At 41.3% G+C, this 21,087-nt stretch overlaps 1 protein-coding gene across 1 annotated transcript in view; it reads left to right on the top strand.

Annotated features, from left to right (window-relative positions):
- The first annotated feature begins 6,566 nt into the window (after positions 1–6,566).
- Positions 6,567–21,087, top strand: part of LOC309700493 (uncharacterized protein) — a 2,098,293-nt gene continuing 2,083,772 nt past the window's right edge. The window contains exons 1-9 of the mRNA XM_082524046.1: positions 6,567–6,643; positions 11,293–11,424; positions 11,509–11,607; positions 11,766–11,864; positions 12,629–12,730; positions 14,060–14,173; positions 16,854–16,930; positions 17,047–18,850; positions 20,361–20,537. Of these exons, the coding sequence (XP_082380172.1) occupies positions 11,336–11,424; positions 11,509–11,607; positions 11,766–11,864; positions 12,629–12,730; positions 14,060–14,173; positions 16,854–16,930; positions 17,047–18,850; positions 20,361–20,537 (2,561 nt within the window). The 5' untranslated portion in view covers positions 6,567–6,643; positions 11,293–11,335. The remainder of the gene's footprint in view (positions 6,644–11,292; positions 11,425–11,508; positions 11,608–11,765; positions 11,865–12,628; positions 12,731–14,059; positions 14,174–16,853; positions 16,931–17,046; positions 18,851–20,360; positions 20,538–21,087) is intronic.

The raw sequence follows: 21,087 nt of genomic DNA, 5'->3' as shown, positions 1-21,087 counted from the left end.
GAGGAAGCACAGTGCACTTAACAAACCCAAAATAATTTTTAACTCTGTCAAAATGATTGGATATGATCTGAGGGTGACCTATTGGATAATGTTTCGTGCACTGAACAGTGGGGTAAAGACTTGTAAAATCATAGTATCTGATCTTTTCATCTCCACCATCATCAACCTTGTGGTACAGTTTCATCGCATTAGTCCTCCCCCCAAACAACGCGTCTCTAGGGTCCAGAGGCTCAGGCTTTTTGTATTTGCGCATAAAGTCCTTGACTGACTGATCAGTCGACTTTAATGATGACCAATCACACCCCCACATGACCACGACATTAAGACCATAATGCATTCTTAGAGCATTCACCTTCTCACAACTTGCATGATACAACTCGCCATATGACAGCTTGGCGGCAGGGTTAACATCACTCTCCGGGTAGCAGCGGAGACAACCGTGATAGAAACACCCAAAGAATTCATATGCACTTCTGCTGGAAGCATCAAATCCATCCACAAAATAAGGTCCTACTTTTTGTTCACCGCCTCTGAGAGCATGCTTGATAACAATGTTTTGTTTCGTATTGAAGCCATTCAAGAGACACGTCTGAAAATGTCTTATTCTGATCAACATGCGCACCGTGATGAGTCAATGCCAGGGTGTCTTTTGGAAGAAACAAGGTTTTGAAAATCCCCATGCAGTATGATGCCAGGGTGGCGTGTGAAAATGGATCAATCTGCGTGCACTCCATCAAGGTCTCGCGGTATATTTTACAAGCCATTCTCAACACTTCGACATCATTAATGCAGTACTTACGCATTTCAGCCTGTAAATCAAATGGTTTCTCGCAGGCAGGCTTGTACCACGTCATCAATTTCTCCTTTTCAAATTCAGACATTTTTTCATACCCGTAAAAAGACGGGGCAGGATAAGGACCTACATAGAATTCGTCAGCCCTTGTGTTAAATGTGTGTGGAAAGAAGCCTTTTTCAAGGTCCTCGAATCCCAAGGCAGAAGGCAGAGAGCTAAATGAGTCCATCCATCTCTGATCATAGGATTTGTCATACATTAGAACGACACGACTCCCTCTCATTGTTACACCCGGAGCAATACCCTGTTTAACGAGGTATTCCAGGAGAATATAGCTGTCGAAACCCGAAGAATTATGGGCTATAAATGTATCGCCACGGTATTTAGGCCTTCTGTAGTGGATACATGAATTAAACCTGATTATAAAAACACATCGAGGCAACGAAGACCAGCTTACACTCAATATTAATATGAATACACAACATACACGCAACAAAGACACGCTTACACTCATGAATGGAAAATTGGAGTTTCTGGTGTTTCTGGTGTTTCAGGCCAAGTTTCTGGTTGAATTGTTTACAGCGTCATGTGTCACTAAACCTGACAAGCGAGCTCTCACTCTTAACTGAAGACGAGGAATGCAGCTCCAAAGAGCAATAACACGGCAGTTAAAGAGAGACAGTGGAGGATGCAGGACAAAGCTGAAAGAGAACTTCCTGTTATTGGATTGTTGAAGTGGGAGAGGACAAAGGAGTGAGAGCAGTAGGTGAGAACACAGAGGAACGCTGTTATTTAATGTGGGAAATCTAAATTTGGGTTAGCAAACCTGGGGAAAAGAAAACTGACTGCTTAAGTGGGAAAATTGTGAAGGAGTCTGAAACACTGCAAATAGAAACATACACAAAATCACACACACAAGCAGAAAATGTATTAACCTTACTAACACTTACAAATACAAGAGAGCTCATGAAGATTAGACAACATCTTCAGCATGTGAGTCTGTTTATCATCTTGTCCAAGTCACTTAGTGTGAAGAAAAAGTGATACAAAGATCATTGGACTAATATCAAAGTAGTTAAAAATGATCCAGTTATAGCAGAGAAATGTGTAGGAAAGGCAGCTTTGAGAACATGTCCTGGTGGATCTGCAGCTCCACTGCACAGACATCGATTAAACCTGACTAATAACACACATGCAATGAAAATCAGCTTGTTATCTTTCATTAGTGTTAAAATAGTGTGAATGTAACACACTTAAACCCTGAAGTTGAGGAATAACTCAGGGACGTTGAGATATGACTCAGTATGCAAATGAGTTGAATGACTGGGGACAGGAACAGAAAAAGGAGAACTTGTGTTTCCTGTCTGACTGGATGAGTGAAGCTTGCACTGAAACACACACTGTGACTGTGTGAGAAGAAAGGCTTGGTAACAGACAGGATAATTAAATAAAGTGGTCAGGTCTGTGACTACGTGCAGTCGTCCAGATTTGGAAAAGAAATTTAGAATTTAGTGATGATAGATGGTTATAACGTCTTTAGAAAGGGCTTAATGAGAATATCAATGGTGTGCAAAACTGTGCAGCTTTTAACAAGATTTTCTGTGTATTGAGCAGGTGAGACTATGTCAGTTGACCTCAGACTGTCAGGACGCTGAAGAACTTGAGGCAAAACTTTTCTGTGATTAAGATTTTTGGGGTTGTTGTTTTAGTGATGGGTTGATTCTGTCGGTTAGGTTTGGGTTGTTTTCTTATTTTAATAGAGGGAGTTTTATTAAACATGGACATGGTTAGAACTGGGCCCTTTAACATTGTAACAGTGCACTTAGAGAAAACCTGTCAGGTGATGATGTTTTGTGCTCTGATGAGCTAATAATCAGCTCTCTTTTTCTCATTTTTGTTCTAAGCAGGCCTGAAAGATTGAATTAACAGCGCTGTAAAAATTTTCGGGAGAACAAATATAAGGTGAGCTTTTCCAGATTACAACTGGCTGAGGAAAAGCTGACCTGTGGGGACCTGATCAGGTTGTAAGTCCCTGTCTAAAATGATTGCAGCGAGTCAATCCAGTCCAAGAGCATAAAGAACTCTTTTCCTAAAAAACAAAAAACAAAACAAAATAAAACAAATGAATGATCTCACGTTGCTGAGGGTGGAGAATCTGATTATTTGCGCAGGAGTCTCCACCCTCAGCAATATCTGGTGTGAATGTGTGTGAATGGACTGTGACTGGACTGACGATGTGGACTAAAGGTTGGACTGACTGGACACTGAGATAAAGACTGGACCAAGAGTAGGATGAATAAATGCTGACAAACAATTCACCATGCTGGCAAGAGAAAGGGGATGCTTTGCTTTGCTTTGCTTTGCTTTGCTTTGCTTTGCCATGAGCAGGAGGAGCGGAAGACTTAATTCTGGGGCTGCTTATTTTGGGTTGCCGATGTTTGCTTTGAGAAAATTCTGTTTTATTGACTGGGTGTAGATTATGGTAGTACATTATATAGTAGGGGGAAATACCAGATGCTAAAGGGGAGAAAATGTTGGATGTTACTCATGTTACTATTAACAAAAGCAGGCCACTGTAGAAGTCAATTAAATTTGATAGAGGAAAATAATTACAAAGACTTGTCCAAGTGACCAAGGTTTTTTTCCCTTTCCCCCCCCCTGCCCCCCCCCCCCCCCCCCCTTTCTTAAATAGACAACCATCATATCTCACAGTATAATAATATTGAACGGGTTGCATTGTTGCAGTTTGTCATGTTTCTCAGGTCTTTGTCTGAATGTCCTATGAACATTACCTGTCTTGTTCTCATGTTGTTGCTAAGGATTGTCTCATTGCACTGAAGTCACACTGGGTTAAATATTTACACTTGGGTTTTAAGGGGTATTTTTTTTTTTTTTTTTTACGGGTTGTACGGAAGCCCCAAACGCAATTTCATTGTTCTTTGACAATGACAATAAATAAATACTTGACTTGACTTGACTTTTAAACAGTAAATTATTAAAACAGCAGCAAAGTAACGAAAGCATATATATTTTGGGTAAGTCTGATAAAGTAAAATAAAATGTACCATTACATTAAGAGGAGCAGGAAACAAACGGGAGGCCAGTCCTGACGGTGGATTACACTAGGACTGAGGACCTGATTGAGCGTGCCACCGGCTTCAGTGACAGTAACCTCTGGCTGGACTGGGTGGCTCAAAATGCTAAAGAACAACATGTATCTGATTGTGTTGCCTGTGCTTCAGCTAGACCACGTTTGTTCACGGAGCCCGCACCACTGTATCCAGAGGACAAGTGGGGCTATGACTGCATGTTGCGGTTGACTAGAGAAGCGGTGAGCACTGGCAACTGGACTATCTTGTCCAGCTTATTTCCCCTAATTCACAAGCAAACACAAGTAGGACCATTCATGCCCAAACGAAACAACTACACATGCTTTAAATTCTCAACGGATACGGATACGGTAACGGATACGGAGGGGCTGAAAACTCTGTCTAAAACCATGCATGAGCACTCGGGAATTGACAATCCGCTGGACAGCTGGATGACCTCAGTGTTTGGGAAATGGAAGGGGTTTTTCATGTCTGCAATGTTTTCTACTGCCACTTTTTAGCGATACTGGTCACCTGCGGTTGTTGTCTCATTCCTTGCGCCAGAGGACTGCTGGAAAAGGTAATAACGAGGGCAGTGGACCCCAGAACGGTCGTTCCAGTGGCCATGATGCCATTGATGGACTTAGAAGCGGCCAAATGGGCCGAGGAGTGACACAACACGAAGTGTGGTGACCTTTCTTTTTGAAAGGTCAAGAGAGGGAATGTGGGAATAAAGAAAATACTTTACTGCTACAATATAGCCTTCATCATTAACACTGCATTAAAATGTTTATTAAAGCTACTGGCATTAGACTAAAACTTTTATTAAAGGTGCAGCTATAATCATTGTATACACACATTGCATATTGTGCTCATGACAGAGTTGATGCTCAGTCTATTCAAGGTCTTAAGCTTCGTTGGGCACGATGTCCCGATGATCTATTGTGTAAGTGACTTGGAGCAGCAGAAGGTTAAACCGCATACACGCTTACAAACACAAATGATTTAAACATAGGCCAGGCCGAGGGCCTGGAATTCATTTTGCTTCTAACTGCATTTGAGCTGCCTAGTAACAAGTGACAGAAGAAGAGTCAAGAAATTGTAAGTCCCCAGGAATCATCTGGAAGGTGAAACAAATTGTCATGTATGGAAGAATGTGACAGAAAGAGGAACGTCTCTGTCTGTTTTTATGCTGATATGGTGATGGTGTATATCTTACCCTGGGTGTGTTTAATAAAATTAAAAGTGTTGCTCACACACATAAAGAACATTGAGATCAAGTAAATTAAGATTAATTAAAGATTAAGTAAAGTTAATATAAAGGACAGAGCCCAGAACATGATATCTTGAACCAACTTTGAATAATTAAGGGAACAATAGATGCACACAGTAGATTATTGAGGTGTAGCAGAGAGAGGCGTTTTGTTTTCTATCCTTTACAGGAGAAGATTTCAGGACCACAGCGACTACAGGGGTGGCGAGAATCCTGGAAGCCCCAGACCGCACGGAACCAACCAGAGAAAGGGGAACCAAAAGAAGCACAGAGCACAGAGAACCATAGTTCCAGAAAATGTGTTGTTTAGGAGATTAAAAGCTCGTTAGACACAGGTTAAATGTGAGCATAAAAGTAATGAAGAGTAATGAGAGGGACTTTAGGAACAGTTGCAGGATTTCTATGTTATGTAAATTGCCCAAACACAGTATTCAGGCCGGATATGCTCTACACGTTAAAGGGGGCAAAGAAACCAGGACTAAGTTTGGAAGATGAAATGGGCTAACTCTATGGAGGATGTTTCCAAAGATTGACAAAATAATCTAGGGCCTTTTACCAGAAAAGCTGATTGTATCTGTTTGGAGTTTACAGTGAGCACTGAGGGAAGTCAGGAGTGGGTTTAAATTGGGATTCTGGGTAAAAAAGGGGGTGTAGGAAGTAGATTTAGGACATTTCACATTTCACAGGTGCTGTCTTAGAGCTTGATTTATTTGTTGTGGATAGAAGTAATTATGACGGAATAATAAGGAAACATTGAAAACATACAACCCGTTGAGGGGACAGATAGGGTTGGGCAATTGAAAGGTTTCATTTTGTTTAGCATAATCTCTTTTGTTATATTTTAGCCTTTTAACATGCAGGTAAACTTAATGGGATAAATGAGGAATTATGTCGTGTTTCTTAGCAAACACGAAAAGGGGGAGAACTGTCATGTAATTAATATATTCTTAGTGCTTATTTTCTGATTATATAGTTTTATGTACTTTAATAATGAAGGTTTGTAAAGCAAGGCCACTTTTGACTCACAAACTAAGTGCTCAGCCAGACTGAAAAACAGGAAGTTAGTGTAGAAATATACAAGCATATTAATAAATACAGGAAGCCAGACAGAAAAGAGGAACTTGTACCATATAAGGAGTTGTTGAAACTGTGTGACGTGTAAAGTACCAAAATAACACCTATATAAGACACATTTTTAGCTTCTAATGTTAGAGATCCTGCAACTGGCGAGACCTCTTCCCTCTGACCCCTCCCCAAACCCTCAAACCCTCCTACCCACCTCGACATACAAACTCTGTGTGGCTTCACGTGTTCTGTTGATGTTTACATGATCGAAATAACTTGAACACAAACAAAAATAAACAAAGAGGAAGACCGCACCGGAAGGAAAAAACTACAAGTCCCAGCATCCTCTGTGTTTAGGGAGCAGTAGTGAAAGTGAAAGTATTGAGCCTCGTTGAGAGGAGGAGGAAGGTGGAGCTGAGGCAGGTGAGTGTTAACATGAATATGTTTCTTCTTATGACATAAAATAATTCCACGCTGTTCGTGTCTGTGGGTGAAATGTGAGGCCGGTCGGCTCCTCTGAGCGCTGGTTTCCTGTAAGTAGAGAGGAAGTGAGTTTAGCTGAGCCTCCGTTTAGTGTGAGAGAGCAGGAGGAGAGTGAGAGCTGTGCTGAGGCAGGGTGAGTGTTAACACCGCTCTGACATTACTGTGTCTCTGTGGCGGGAACAACAGGCTCCGTCAGTGGAGGCAAAAATAATCAGACTTTGGTTTTTCAAAGGAAACAACTTTATGTCGGAAGTTCCCGCACGCTCATTGGATAACGATGTGTCAATCTCGACCTATTAGCCAATGAGCGTGCGGATTCACAGAAAGACCCGCCTTTATCACGGGACTTTAAAAACTACAATGGCGACAGAAACTCCGTGAGTGGAGTTCAGGGTGACGTTATGAACCTGTGAGGTTTGAGCCACTTCCTGTTCTCAGTCCCAGCGTCCTGATCACCGAGGTTTCTGTTGCTCTGATATCTGATATTGATTATATTTCATTTCATTTCTTTATTTATTTCACACGTGGTTCAACAGTGTTTTGTTTCCTACATACAGATCCTCCTTCCCATTAATATAACACTGCACCCATGGGTGAAAAGGAACAGGAAGAAGAAAAAATTCTTCTCAGCACCTGCCCCCTATCTGCAATGTAATTATTCTTACAAGAGGGCGCCAACAACCCAAAAATCCCTCTAACATGTATCTTTATGTAACAATGCAAAACTAAACAACAAATCAGGATAATCAGCAATATACAGCACTACTAAATGTCAATGACGATTTTTCCTTCCACATTTAGCCCAAATTACTTTCATGTTCTTCATATTGATTTATCCTTTTAAGTATGTAACACATTGTAAACAGGCTGTAGCATAAACATCAAACACAGCTGAAGCAGTTTTTGGATGGTTGGCTTCAAATGATCCGTTGGTTTGAAAAGTAAAAACAATTTAAAAAAAGGTGAAGCTGATGCAGGGTGAGTGTTAACACCAGGACTTTAGAGGGAAGAAGAGTCACAGCTCAGCATGTTGTTGACGGGTTGTTGTTCAGTCGGGGGAAGACATCTGAATCATTGCAGGGGGAATGGCTTTCACAACTTTAATGAATTTACTCTGAGTACATGATATGCCATAATTATCTATGAATTTGTTATATGTTAACACATTTCCGTCATTGTCTAAAAGGTGTAAAACCGTCCAAATGCCATGATCCATCCAATCCTTATAAAAGATGGATTTTCTTTTATCGTATACATCTGTTGTTCCAAATCGAATTTGTATGTGGAGAAAAAATATGCTAATATCTTTTTCCAGTACTGGTGAACCTGTTTGTGAAAATTGGATAATTTAATTTGGAAATTTCAAAGTCGCACTTTAAAAGAAATTCAGAGCTTCTCGAAAATTATTTTGGGGAAATAAAACCAAAATACCGTTTGAATTATTGTTTCATTGTCGTTGCCAACATTTCATTACTAATGATTTCAGTAATAGTTTTGAAGAAAAACTCTTTTATTTCTTTCCAGAAGAATTTATAAAAGATTTCAGTCAAGCCACCCTGACCAGGAGCTTTGTCCATTTTCAGTTTGTTTAAGGCTTGATCTCAGTCATGCAGTGATATATCAGAATCACAAATTTCTCTGAATGCAGAATCGATTTTTGGAGTATAAGGTTCAATCTGATCAAAAAACTTAATGAATCAGTGATTAAATATTTTGAGGAGAATAAATTTGAGTAAAATTTATGTTTTTCTTCCGCTACAGTCTTATGATTTGTGCATTCCTCCCCATTTACGATTATTGTATTAATAGATTTCTTTTCTTGCCTCCGTTTCTCCAAATTGTAGAAATATGAAGCACTTTTTCAGCTTCTTCTATCCATTTTGCACGAGCTCTAATGTAAGCTCCATGAGCCTTTTTCTTGTATAGATCATCTAATTGAGTAAAGACAACAGGGATTTCTTATCAGCCTCTGACATAAAATGTCTATTACAATAGTTATTTATATCGTAAAGTAATTTACTTTCAAATTCCTTCTGTTGTCTACTTTTCATTTTACTAAACGTAATTGAAAATTCTCTAACTTTAAATTAAAAAATTCCCATCTATGTATGTAATTGCCAATTGTTACGTTGTTGTAAATGTTATGGAGGAGCTCTTTAACTATCTTAACATACCCGTCATCAATTAATAGATCTGCATTTAATTTCCAGTAATCTTTTTTAAACTGCGTTTTATTTTCAGGGTTAAGTTTAAAAGTAATAATACTGTGATCTGTCAACGGGGCTGCTGAGATGGAAACATGTGAAACATCTATATAGTAAAGTCGACCCAACCACAGTATGGAACGCCAGGAGTGCCATAATGAATTAATTAAATGCACCATTGAATAATAAATTAAATGTGACAATAATTAATTAAAATTTGAAATAATTAATTAAATAAATAATTTTTGACACATTTAATTAATTATTTATTTATTTCACGTTTTAATTAATTATTGCCACATTTAAATAATTATTTAATGGTGTATTTAATTAATTCATTTTGGCACAGTTGACTACTTCAGGTCTCACCATAAATTTATTTTATCTGTCAACCTCACCCATCAAACCCAGGGGGCGGGGTTAATGCTGATCGAGTCAGAACCATTGCTTTGGCCTGGTGGCCATTGTTTTTAGAAGGCGTTACTGCACACCAACAACTGCCATGTGGAAACTAACAGAACTGAACTTTGAAAAACCCTGTTTGTGTCTCACCAAATACCGTTTTAATATTTTTTAGCCGAGAATGTAGCGGTTTAATCTTCAGATGTCTGTGAGCTGAGAAGGACGTGAAGCGAGCAGTTTATCCCAGAGCTGAAGCTGCTCTGTGTGCAGAGATGAGCTCAGATTCCTGCTGTGATTGATCAACAGTCACAGAAATGTAGACTTGTAGTTATTACTGCAGTATGGTCACAGCAGATACTGATAAACATGTATTATGAGGATGGATGATCAAGTTTCTCACTCTCTCCTTTAAATCTCAGTTTTTTCTTCTTCACAGCTTATCTGTTAATTTATTAATGAATAACACTGAAAGAGTTTCTGTTATATTTCCCCTTGAACATCAGCTTATTAGGGCGGCATTAGGAAATAGCCCCCCTCCAAAGAATGAATAAATGAATGATGATAATAATAAAATGATTCAAAAGCAGAGCTCAGAGTGGTAGAATGGTCAAACATGGATCCACGGGTGGTTCAACTGCATTTGGTGACGTGACTAAAGCAAATCTTTCAAATAATCCCACCATCAACGGGATGTTGTCTCCTTTACTACGGTTACTTTACTTGGTCACCGTGTGAATTTCTTGGAAATGAACCAAATTCTTTTATTTGTTGGTTGTTGCATATTTAACCTCTACAGTCAGGAAAGGAGGAGATGAGGCCTCAACAATGTTGGGTTGTAGCTGTGCTTCAGGTTAGAGTGAGTGTCCATGGAATAAATGTAAGTCAGTGAACTGGAAACATGACTGTGTTCAAACTTTGTTTCCTTTTTATAATGAGTCTAATCAAAGGTGGACAGAAGTATCTCCACTGTGACTTTTCTGTGTCACCATCAGAGCTTCTGCACAGTGTTTCTGCGGCAGATAACATTGCAGCATTATGGAGACATTATGGAGACAAAAAGAAAAGCGTCTGGACTTCTTTAAGTTAAACTTAAAGAAATCCAGACGCTTTTCTTGGACTGTTGGTTTCAGTGTTTAGTCTCATTCACACACTCCCTCAGACTCTTCACACACACTGATTTGCTGACATAAACACACTCCTGTGTGCTCTCCTGGCTTCACACACACACACTGAGGACCATCTACAGACTGTGAGCTCCGTCTTCTTTGTCTTTGGAGCCGAACTCTGACAAAGTTAGGAACAAAACTTTCTCCAGCGTGTGAACTTTCCTCCTAGACTCAGTCTGAGCAGTCAGACCACATATTTCTAAAGCAGCACATGAAGGTGTGGCTCACACACACACACAGGTGAAGGAAACAGCTGCAGTATTAAAAACTGCTTCACTGTCTACAAATATATGAACTGAATGTTTCTTTCAGGCTGTAAAAACCTTGTTTATCCTCCATTACAGTCCTGCATTCAGAGCATTACTTCTGTTATATTAGTACATGTATTTTATTCTGATGAACACATGAAACTCTGAGCTGGATTGAATCCATTGAATCAGAGTCCAGGACTCAGACTAAACACACTGAATGTGTCCTGAGCTCGGCCGCTGTTCCACAGTAACTGCTGTCAGAGTCACTGTTACTGAGTTAGCTTAGCTAGCAGGGCAGCTAGCAGTTAGAGTATGAACTCTGTAAGCAGTCAGCTCGGTCCTGGACATGGTTACTGACATAAAGCTGCTCTCTGCAGCCATGTTTGACCGGCTGCTTTGTAGAACTACAGTAATGGAGGATTTGGAGGCTGAAATGGGCTCTGTGACACTTTTTGTAGTGAACTGATGAAAGCTGCGTCTCAGATGACTGTTAGTCCAACACATCAGACACGACCTCTGCAGCTCTCAGTTGATGTGCACATGAATGATTTGTGTTTCCTCTGCAGGTGAAGGTAGAAAGTGTGTGTGAGCTGATGTGAATTGAGCAGCATGGATCAGTGTGAGGACAGAGAGGAGGGAGTCCCTCCCTCTAAAAGCACTCTGTGTGGGGAACATGAGAGCCAGACCAAAGCTCAGAGGTGAGATGACCATCTCTAACTGTCCATGACTCTTCTCCATGTCACAGCTCAGCACTCACATCACTGCTCCATCATTATTCACAGGAACCAGCCTGGACCTCCACCCAGCTCTGTGTCCTCTAAGAGCAAACGGGTGAAGCATTTCTTTCATAATTTAGGGCAAAAAAAGTCATCTGACAAAAAGTAAGTTCATGTCAGTGTTAAAATGTTTGAAATTTTAATCAGCTTTTTACTATTTAACGATTTAAATAATAAACTATTTACATAGTTTGTTTATACTTTTTATGTAATGTATTGGACACATTGGATGTGACACATGTTTCATGTTCACTTACTTTTAGCGTCAATCAGAAACCATCCAGCTCTGTGTCCTTAAAGAGTGACTGGTCCAATCATCGATTCATTGATTTTAAATCCCAGCCTGTGTCTGCTGCAGCGAGGTGAGCTGTTAGTAACAAGAACTCTCTGATTTAAATGATTTTGATGTTTCCTGGTTTCTAAAATGCATCTCTGTAGCAGAGCAGTGTCTCCAAGGACACACAGGCTCAGCTGTAACTGTCAGTTTATCTGGTTTTAAGACACATTTGGACTCAATTGGCTGTTTTTAACTATGTATTTTAATCAGAGGTGTAAATCTAGACCTCACACATCTGGATCCTAAACTATGATAGAAACAGCTGCTAGCAGTGGGTAGTTTGACTTTGATACACTGCTCTAGAAAGCAAACAAAGGTTTGTGCAGCTCCTCTTCAGAAAAGTGTTCAGAGAGCAGCTGCTGTATTAGACAAAGGCTCGTCCTGTGAGCCCAGATGTGTGTAACAGCTGGATGAAGGAGAACTATCACAGTCACGTCTCCATCCCGCCTTTATTAATGAACTTCCTGTTGCTTGCAGATGACAGGAACACAAAGTGTTTGTGCCACGTGATGCTGCAGGATTTGTTAACGTGTCCATGATGGTAACATCTCCTCGTCTAACTGCAAACACATGAGCGCTCCTAACGGCAGCTATCACAGCCACACAGGCAGACTGTGTCTCACTGTTGCATTCAGGGACATTTGTTTTCCTGTAAAAAGCTGAACTCTAATCTAAGAGGACTGTTACTGACAGGAAACAGCTGCATTATCTGCAGTCTGTGTGATCACAGCTGCTTCAATCACTTTATCAGAGAATTGATCATTGAATAAAACATGTTTGTGTCTGCAGAGGTCAGAGGTCACAGTCTGCAGGATCCAGCTGTCCGTCTGTGAGGAGTGACTGGTCCAAACCTCACCCTCCAGAGTTTAGTGCTGAACCTGGACCAACGAGGTCAGAGAACTGTGATGACTCCTTTACATGTTTGTGTTTTCCTGGATAAATATGACCAAAGATTCATTAAAAAGATAAAAATATTAGACTTTGTCCTGTAGCGCTGTGTGGCAGGCAGGATTGGACCCAAACACAACAGGATGAAGTCAAAGAGGCAGCTTTATTTCAGCTGTGAACATGCAAACAGCAGAAATAAGGAAACATAACTGTAGGTTTGCAGTGAATGAAGCCTCAGCTCAACGCTCCACTTTGTCCCTCTTTTCCTTCTCCAAACAGCCACATCAGGAGTCTCTGATGGAGTTTTAAAATATTTAATTACAAATGTCCAAAGATGGGTTCAGGATACCTGAATCCACAATTATTAAAGCTAAAATAGTTCACAGGGTTTGGACTTTGTTAGGTGACGAGAGAACATCAAAGTGTTTTTTTATCTTCAAACAGTATTTTTATCACTTCAGTTGCTCTCACAGCCCTGTTTGTTATTTTACCAGAGCTCTTATGTTTCACTCAGTGCTCCCACCAAACACCTCGGAGGACACATTAGTGTGATTTAGATTTCATTGGTGCAAACACCAGTCACACAAGCTAACCCATGGAGGCAGCAGCAGGCTTTGTGTTTGGTAAAGTCTGCTGGCTTAAACTAAGAGAGTTTAGTTTGTTAGCACAAAGAGCTGTCAGCTAAAGCCCCGAATGCACTTTGAATACAGACGAACTGAGAAAAAGACTTTAAATACAGCAAACAGTCAAACTGACCACATGTTTTTCTGCTGATCATCCACAGCAGTACGTTTAGCATTCATGCTAGCAGCAGGCTATGACTGTCCACTCAGCACCAACACAGGTAGGAGTGAGCAGGGAGGAAGCAGGACTGTGGGCAAGTTTGAGCTACAATCCTATTGGCTTCTCAGTTTCTCCAAAGAAAAGGGGAAAAATTCTTGGTGTTGTGAAGATGTGAGTTGGTCTTGTTGTCGTGGGGCTGGAAGGATGCTGGCAGTGAGAGGCTTTTCATACAGTGTTCAGTAACAGAATGAGAAGAAAGCCACTGCACATGAAACAAGGTGCTCGTAGTGTTTGTTTACTGTGTTTGTGCCACAATGTCAGATTAGTTGTAGATTCACATGCAGACTTGTCCAGTGAAACCAGTGCAAGTACTGCAGTACAGAGCAAAGACTAAGCAAGGGTGTTATTGTAAACTTTAACAAAAGACTGTTATGTGACAAAGAGTAAGTACATTATTTTTATGAGATTGTTCATCATGTCTTTAATTTAATATTTCCAGTTTTTCCTTCCTGTCTCATGAAGCTGTTACATTTATTGTTTTTCTCTTAGGATCAATAAGAGGCCAGAATCTCCTGGACCTGAACCCAGCTGTGTTTCCTTAAAGAGCAACAGGTCGAAGGATATTAAAAGAGACTTTAAAGGCTGTTCTTCTGCTGCTGAGAGGTAATGTGTGTCTAGATGTTGTTCCTGACTCTGTATTTTTGAATAAATCCTCATGTTTAATATCAGCTCAGCTCTTTTTCACACACATTTCTATGTTGGTATGTGAAGCGGTGTGTGTTGGAGTGTTTCCACAAACACAGCAGTCAGAGTGGAAAGAGTGGATGTTGTAGGAGGTGTTTGTGTAGTGAAGAGGCTGAGTGTCTGTAGGACTCCAGCTGCTCCAGCAGGTGTCTCCTTTGTGCTTTGCTTCAAACACAGTGTAGGGAGGAGCTTCCACTCAGGTGTTTCAGGTGTTGCTGGATGGAGGAGGACAAATAGTTTTTCCCTTCAGTGACACTTCAGCAGCTCAATGTTCTGGGAGATGTTTGTCTTTATGAAGGTTTATGGATTCTTGTTCTTACTTTGGTTAAACTGAGCAATACATTTTCCATCTAACATTTAAAGTAAATTTCCAGGTGAATAAAAGATCTGCAGCTGCAGCCTCTGTGATGTTTCACAGTCTGAAAGTAACAAATTCAACCAGAGTTCAAACAAAGGCTTAATATACGTGTGTGTTTGATATAATGCCAACAAGTACAAACAGGTGTTCTTACAGGTCTTAATCACAGAGCTCTGATAAGTTTGGTGACTTTCACACTCAGCAATTTTGCTGCCTTTTATTTTATATTGGCCTTTTTAAAGCCCTTCAAAGTCTCCCACATTCATACAGAGCTTTTAACACCAAACTCCTTTACAGTCCTTCTCCTCTCACACACGATCACACGACTGATTTGTCTGCAGCAGTTGTGTTACTGCTAGTATTTTATTATGTGTGTAATCTCCTCATATTGTTCCTGTGGTTTAGTTTGACTTCCTTCTGCAAACTCAGCTGCTCTGTTGCTGATACACGTCTCCATGAATATGATTGATCAGATGCTGCCAACACCATGTGTTTCATGTGAGCGCTCAGCTGAAACCCTGGGTTGACTTATCGAGTTAATAACAAGCTTCACGTGACTGTGAATGCTAAAGTGAATCAGATAAAGGAAAGAGACCCTGCTAATGTTGGACTCACTTCTTAGTGTAGATCCCAGGAGGAAGTTCAACATAGCCATTCTTTGTGCTAGCTCGACCAAACCTGAGACCACAGTGCAGGATAATGATCATCATCTGTCTCTGTCAAGGACATTGAAACTCCACAAATAACAAACATAATTATATTTGATCATTAAAAATGATGATTAAACAAAGTGTCAAACATACTTAAGTAGAAGGACTGATGTTTGTGTTAACCCTCACATGGGCTGTACAACATTATATAGGGAGACAAAAACAGAGATTATCGTAGCCATCGCTCTCTCGCATGGACGTGGCAGTCTTGCTGTCTGCTGCGAATCCTCCCCGTACCTCCGTGACCTCGTCTGGTATCTGCTCCCTCCTCTGTAAGAGACAGTAAAGGAAAACACGTCTCTGCCTAGTCTTGAAAATCTAATCTTATCATCCATTGTTCTTCTAGGGCCTCTTCTTCTTGTGGCCTCAGCTAACTGCTAATATTTAAATGGCTAACATTAACATGTGTGCCAGCCAGGTTAACATTTATGATGAACTATGATTAATTAACTGATGTTGAAACTGGAGCTTTACTGACCTCTGAAATTCCTCCTAAAGTGTTATTCAGTGTTGTGACAGTCAGCTGCTTCAGCTGCTGCTGGGATGGGCTGTGGCAAAGAGAACAGAGAAAATCCAAATCAGAGTTTTTCTCTGAATTAAAAGCAAGGAAACAACAATATATTCTACATGGTGAAACTGATGGTTTATGGTGTTTGGGTCTGTTTTTCTGTATTTATGCAGATAAAGTGTAAACTCAGATGAATTATACCATCAAATGTTAAAGGAAAATATCAGGATGAGTGTCTGTGAGCTGAGAAGGACGTGAAGCGAGCAGTTTATCCCAGAGCTGAAGCTGCTCTGTGTGCAGAGATGAGCTCAGATTCCTGCTGTGATTGATCAACAGTCACAGAAATGTAGACTTGTAGTTATTACTGCAGTATGGTCACAGCAGATACTGATAAACATGTATTATGAGGATGGATGATCAAGTTTCTCACTCTCTCCTTTAAATCTCAGTTTTTTCTTCTTCACAGTTTATCTGTTAATTTATTAATGAATAACACTGAAAGAGTTTCTGTTATATTTCCCCTTGAACATCAGCTTATTAGGGCGGCATTAGGAAATAGCCCCCCTCCAAAGAATGAATAAATGAATGATGATAATAATAAAATGATTCAAAAGCAGAGCTCAGAGTGGTAGAATGGTCAAACATGGATCCACGGGTGGTTCAACTGCATTTGGTGACGTGACTAAAGCAAATCTTTCAAATAATCCCACCATCAACGGGATGTTGTCTCCTTTACTACGGTTACTTTACTTGGTCACCGTGTGAATTTCTTTGAAATGAACCAAATTCTTTTATTTGTTGGTTGTTGCATATTTAACCTCTACAGTCAGGAAAGGAGGAGATGAGGCCTCAACAATGTTGGGTTGTAGCTGTGCTTCAGGTTAGAGTGAGTGTCCATGGAATAAATGTAAGTCAGTGAACTGGAAACATGACTGTGTTCAAACTTTGTTTTCCTTTTTATAATGAGTCTAATCAAAGGTGGACAGAAGTATCTCCACTGTGACTTTTCTGTGTCACCATCAGAGCTTCTGCACAGTGTGGAGAAAGATCCAGAAGCAGAGCTGGACTGCAGACAGCCAGTCAGAGCAGCTGTGTACAAAGTAAGACTGAACATCTGTCTGCTGATGGACTCATTTCTGAAAACTGGACTTCTTGTGTTGTTCAGACATTGAAGAGTTTTCTTTCTCTTTAGTCTCATTGTTTTTCTTTCTTTCAGCAGATGTTGGTCTGCAGGAGGTTTTAGATGAACATAAGATCAGTCTGAGGAGGAGATGTGAACGTGTGACTGAAGGAAGTGATGAAACAGGAAGTAGAACCCTCCTCAACAGGATCTACACTGAGCTCTACATCACAGAGGGACAGAGTGAAGAGGTTCATACCCAACATGAGGTGAGGCAGCTGGAGACAGCTTCCAAGATGGACGCCCTCCATGACGCTCCAATCAGGTGCCAGGACATCTTTAAAGCCTTACCTGACCAACAGAGACCCATCAGAGTGGTTCTGACCAACGGCGTGGCTGGTGTTGGAAAAACCTTCTCAGTGCAGAAGTTCACTCTGGACTGGGCAGAGGGCTTGGAGAACCAACATGTCAGTGTGGTGGTTCTGCTTTCATTCAGGGAGCTGAACCTGATCAGAGATGAGCAGTACAGTCTTCTGGAGCTGCTCCATGTTTTCCATCCAACATTACAGAAGGTCACAGCAGAGAAGCTGGCTGTCTCTCAGCTTTTGTTCATCTTTGACGGCCTGGATGAAAGCAGACTTTCATTGGATTTCACCAACAGGAAGCTGCTGTCTGATGTCACACAGAAGTCATCAGTCAGCCAGCTGCTGACAAACCTCATCCAGGGGAATCTGCTTCCCTTCGCTCTCGTCTGGATAACTTCCCGACCCGCAGCAGCCAATCAGATCCCTCCTACATGTGTTGACAGGCTAACAGAAGTACGAGGCTTCACTGACGCCCAGAAGGAGGAGTACTTCAGGAGGAGATTCAGTGATGAAGAGCTGTCCAGCAGAATCATCTCCCACATGAAGACATCCAGGAGCCTCCACATCATGTGTAGTATCCCAGTCTTCTGCTGGATCACTGCTACAGTTCTGGAGCACATGTTGACTACAGAGCAGAGAGGAGAGCTGCCCAAGACCCTGACTGACATGTACTCACACTTCCTGCTGGTTCAGACAAAGAGGAAGAAGAACAAGTACCATGAGGGACGTGAGACGAGTCCACAGGAGCTGACGGAGGCTGACAGGGAAGTTCTTCTGAAGCTGGGGAGGCTGGCGTTTGAACATCTGGAGAAAGGAAACATCATGTTCTACCAAGAAGACCTGGAGCAGTGTGGTCTGGATGTGACAGAGGCCTCGGTGTACTCAGGAGTTTGTACAGAGATCTTCAAAAGAGAGTGTGTGATCTTCCAGAAACCAGTCTACTGCTTTGTTCATCTGAGCATTCAGGAGTTTCTGGCTGCTGTCTACATGTTCCACTGTCACACCAGCAGGAAGACAGAGGTGCTGAAGATGTTTCTAAAATCAGAATCTTTAATCAAGATGATTTCCAGTCTTTTTGATGTATTTCTGAGGAGAGTCATGGAGAAATCCCTCCAGAGTAAAAATGGCCACCTGGACCTGTTTGTTCGCTTCCTTCATGGCCTCTGTCTGGAGTCCAACCAGAGACTCTTAGTAGGTCTGCTGGGTCAGACAGAGATCAGTCCAGGAACCATCCAGAGAGTCATCAACAACCTGAAGGAGATGAACAGTGATGAAATCTCTCCTGACAGAAGCATCAACATCTTCCACTGTCTGATGGAGATGAACGACCTCTCAGTACATCAGGAGATCCAAGAGTTCCTGAAGTCAGAGAACAGATCAGAGAAGTTACTCTCTGAGATCCAGTGCTCAGCTCTGGCCTTCATGCTGCAGATGTCAGAGGAGGTTCTGGATGAGTTGGACCTGCAGAAGTACAACACATCAGAGCGGGGACGACAGAGACTGATTCCAGCTGTGAGGACCTGCAGAAAGGCTGGGTGAGTCCAGATGTGATCATTAACATCATTGATCAGTGTAGGTTAGTAGTTTAATGTTGAAAATAAAATCAGATTGTAACCACAAAGTGTTTGTGTCCGTACGCTGCAACCTTCCACACCATTCCTTTATTGTACAGACTCGGCAGCAGCTCCATGGATCCCAAATCCAAGAGTGGAGAACAGATTTGAAGTGTGTCACATCCATGCAGTCACAGCTGTGTCCACCATGTTTCCACTGATATTAATCCTGTTCAATGACACGTTTCATATCAGTGAATATGTTCTTTAGGACGTCCACTGACATGTTTAAGTGTCCTGCTGGAAATCACTCAGATCATCCATGAAATCCATGAAAAATCCTTTTAGTGTTTCTAACTTCACCCTCTGTCCTCTCTCTCTCTCCATCCTCCTCACTGCTTCTTTCACTGATAATCACACAAACATCGTATTCAGCTACAAAATAACACAATAATATCATCTGATGATCATTATTATAAGAGCAGGATCCATATTTGATATCAGAGTAACACACTGCTTGGTTATGTGCAGTCATCATCAGTGACTGTGGGTCAAACAGAAGCTCTCTGATTGGTTGCTGACCTTGGTCACCTGTCCACTCTCACCTGTTTGTGTTTGCTCTCTCTTTGCTGTCTCCATCCTCTCTCTCCTTTCTCTCCCTCTCTGTCTTTGTACGTCACTCAGGTCCAATGGAAACAGTGACCTTTACAAACCAATCAAAGACAAACTGATCCGTGTCAGGTTATAACAATATTCAAAGTGAATACAGGCTGCTGCTGGACACAGACAGGTAACATCATTTTGACTTGCTGTCACCTGGATCTGGACTCATAAACACTGAAGCCCTGAACAGGAATACAAATCATTTTCTGCCAACTAGCGACACACCAGCAGATAATGGCTCAGAAAGCTAAAATGAGCCAATCATTTCTGTGTTTAGTTCCCCTGAAATCAGATCTGATATCAGCAGCTCTGAGTTCATTCATCATTATTGTCCAGTGATGAGATTTCTGCTCCGTTTGGTAACAGTCAGCAGGTTTTTCCTGCGTGTGGACGTGAACAGTCGTACCTGACAGCAGGTAGCAAACAGAGATCATCTTTCCAGCTGGAACTCTTCACTGAGCTGAACTCATTCAAAATGTTCTGGAGTCAAAACAGGAAACAGTCCAAATGTGTGTCTTCACTCTGACTCTGGATCAGATCTCAGTGACAGGCTGTGGACATTATGGAAGCCTAAATGTGACACCATCTTCCTCCTTCATCTGCAGATTAAAGCCAAACAAAGATTCTCATTAAAAGTCTGCAGGTCTGAGAGAGACTCAATCGTTGTGTCATGTCAAACACAGTAAGAGGAGCTGAAGCACAGATGTGAAGAGCAGATTCATCAGATTATGACCTCACTCTGTTTTGTCTTCATATACATTCAGTCTGTGTTTATAATGCAGATTTTCTGCTTTTATAATAACACATTTTATATTTTCTATCATCACAGACTGACTCGGTGTGGACTCTCAGAGTCTCACTGTGAAGTTGTGGCCTCAGCTCTGAAGTCCAACCCCTCCCATTTGACAGAGCTGGACATGAGTGGAAATAAAGACCTCCAGGATTCAGGTGTGAAGCTTCTGTGTGCTGGACTGGAGAGTCCAAACTGTCGACTGGAGACTCTGAGGTGAGTTCACTGACTGCGGCTGTTGTTGTTTTTCTATATTTCAGGTCTTTGGTGTTTGAAACGTTCTTTAGTTCCTAAATGTTCAGGATGTGTCTGAAGACAAATGTGAAGAAGTTTGAGTGCTTTCAGAAATGTTGTCTTTCCAAACGACTGAACAACAGTTTTTCCTTTTGGCTCCAAACAGAAGTGACAGACTTGAGCAGGGTTCATTTAAAGGCTGACAGAAGTGGAGTGGTGACGGGGAGATGTTTGACAGGACAGTGTTTCAGCCTCCGCAGGTTCATGTTGTGCTCCATCAGTCAGTGAAGATGAAGTCAGTGCTGATGAGGCTGTAGAGTGTGTGAGGGATGTGAATGAGGATGATGAAGATCTGATGATAGCAGATAAAAACAGGCTGCAGAGACTTTGAGCCATACAGGGCACACAGTGTGTGTACAGAACAGCTGAAATCATTATGGAGGCCTCACTGGAATATGGAAGCATCACAGTACAGCTTCAGTGAAGCATTAAAGTCTCTGATATGAGATGAGAAATGAAGCAGCCAGAGCTT

The sequence above is a fragment of the Aulonocara stuartgranti genome (assembly GCF_965226115.1).
Source record: "Aulonocara stuartgranti genome assembly, chromosome: 3".
Lineage (NCBI taxonomy): Eukaryota > Metazoa > Chordata > Actinopteri > Cichliformes > Cichlidae > Aulonocara > Aulonocara stuartgranti.
This window is presented reverse-complemented; position numbering and strand designations above follow the sequence as displayed.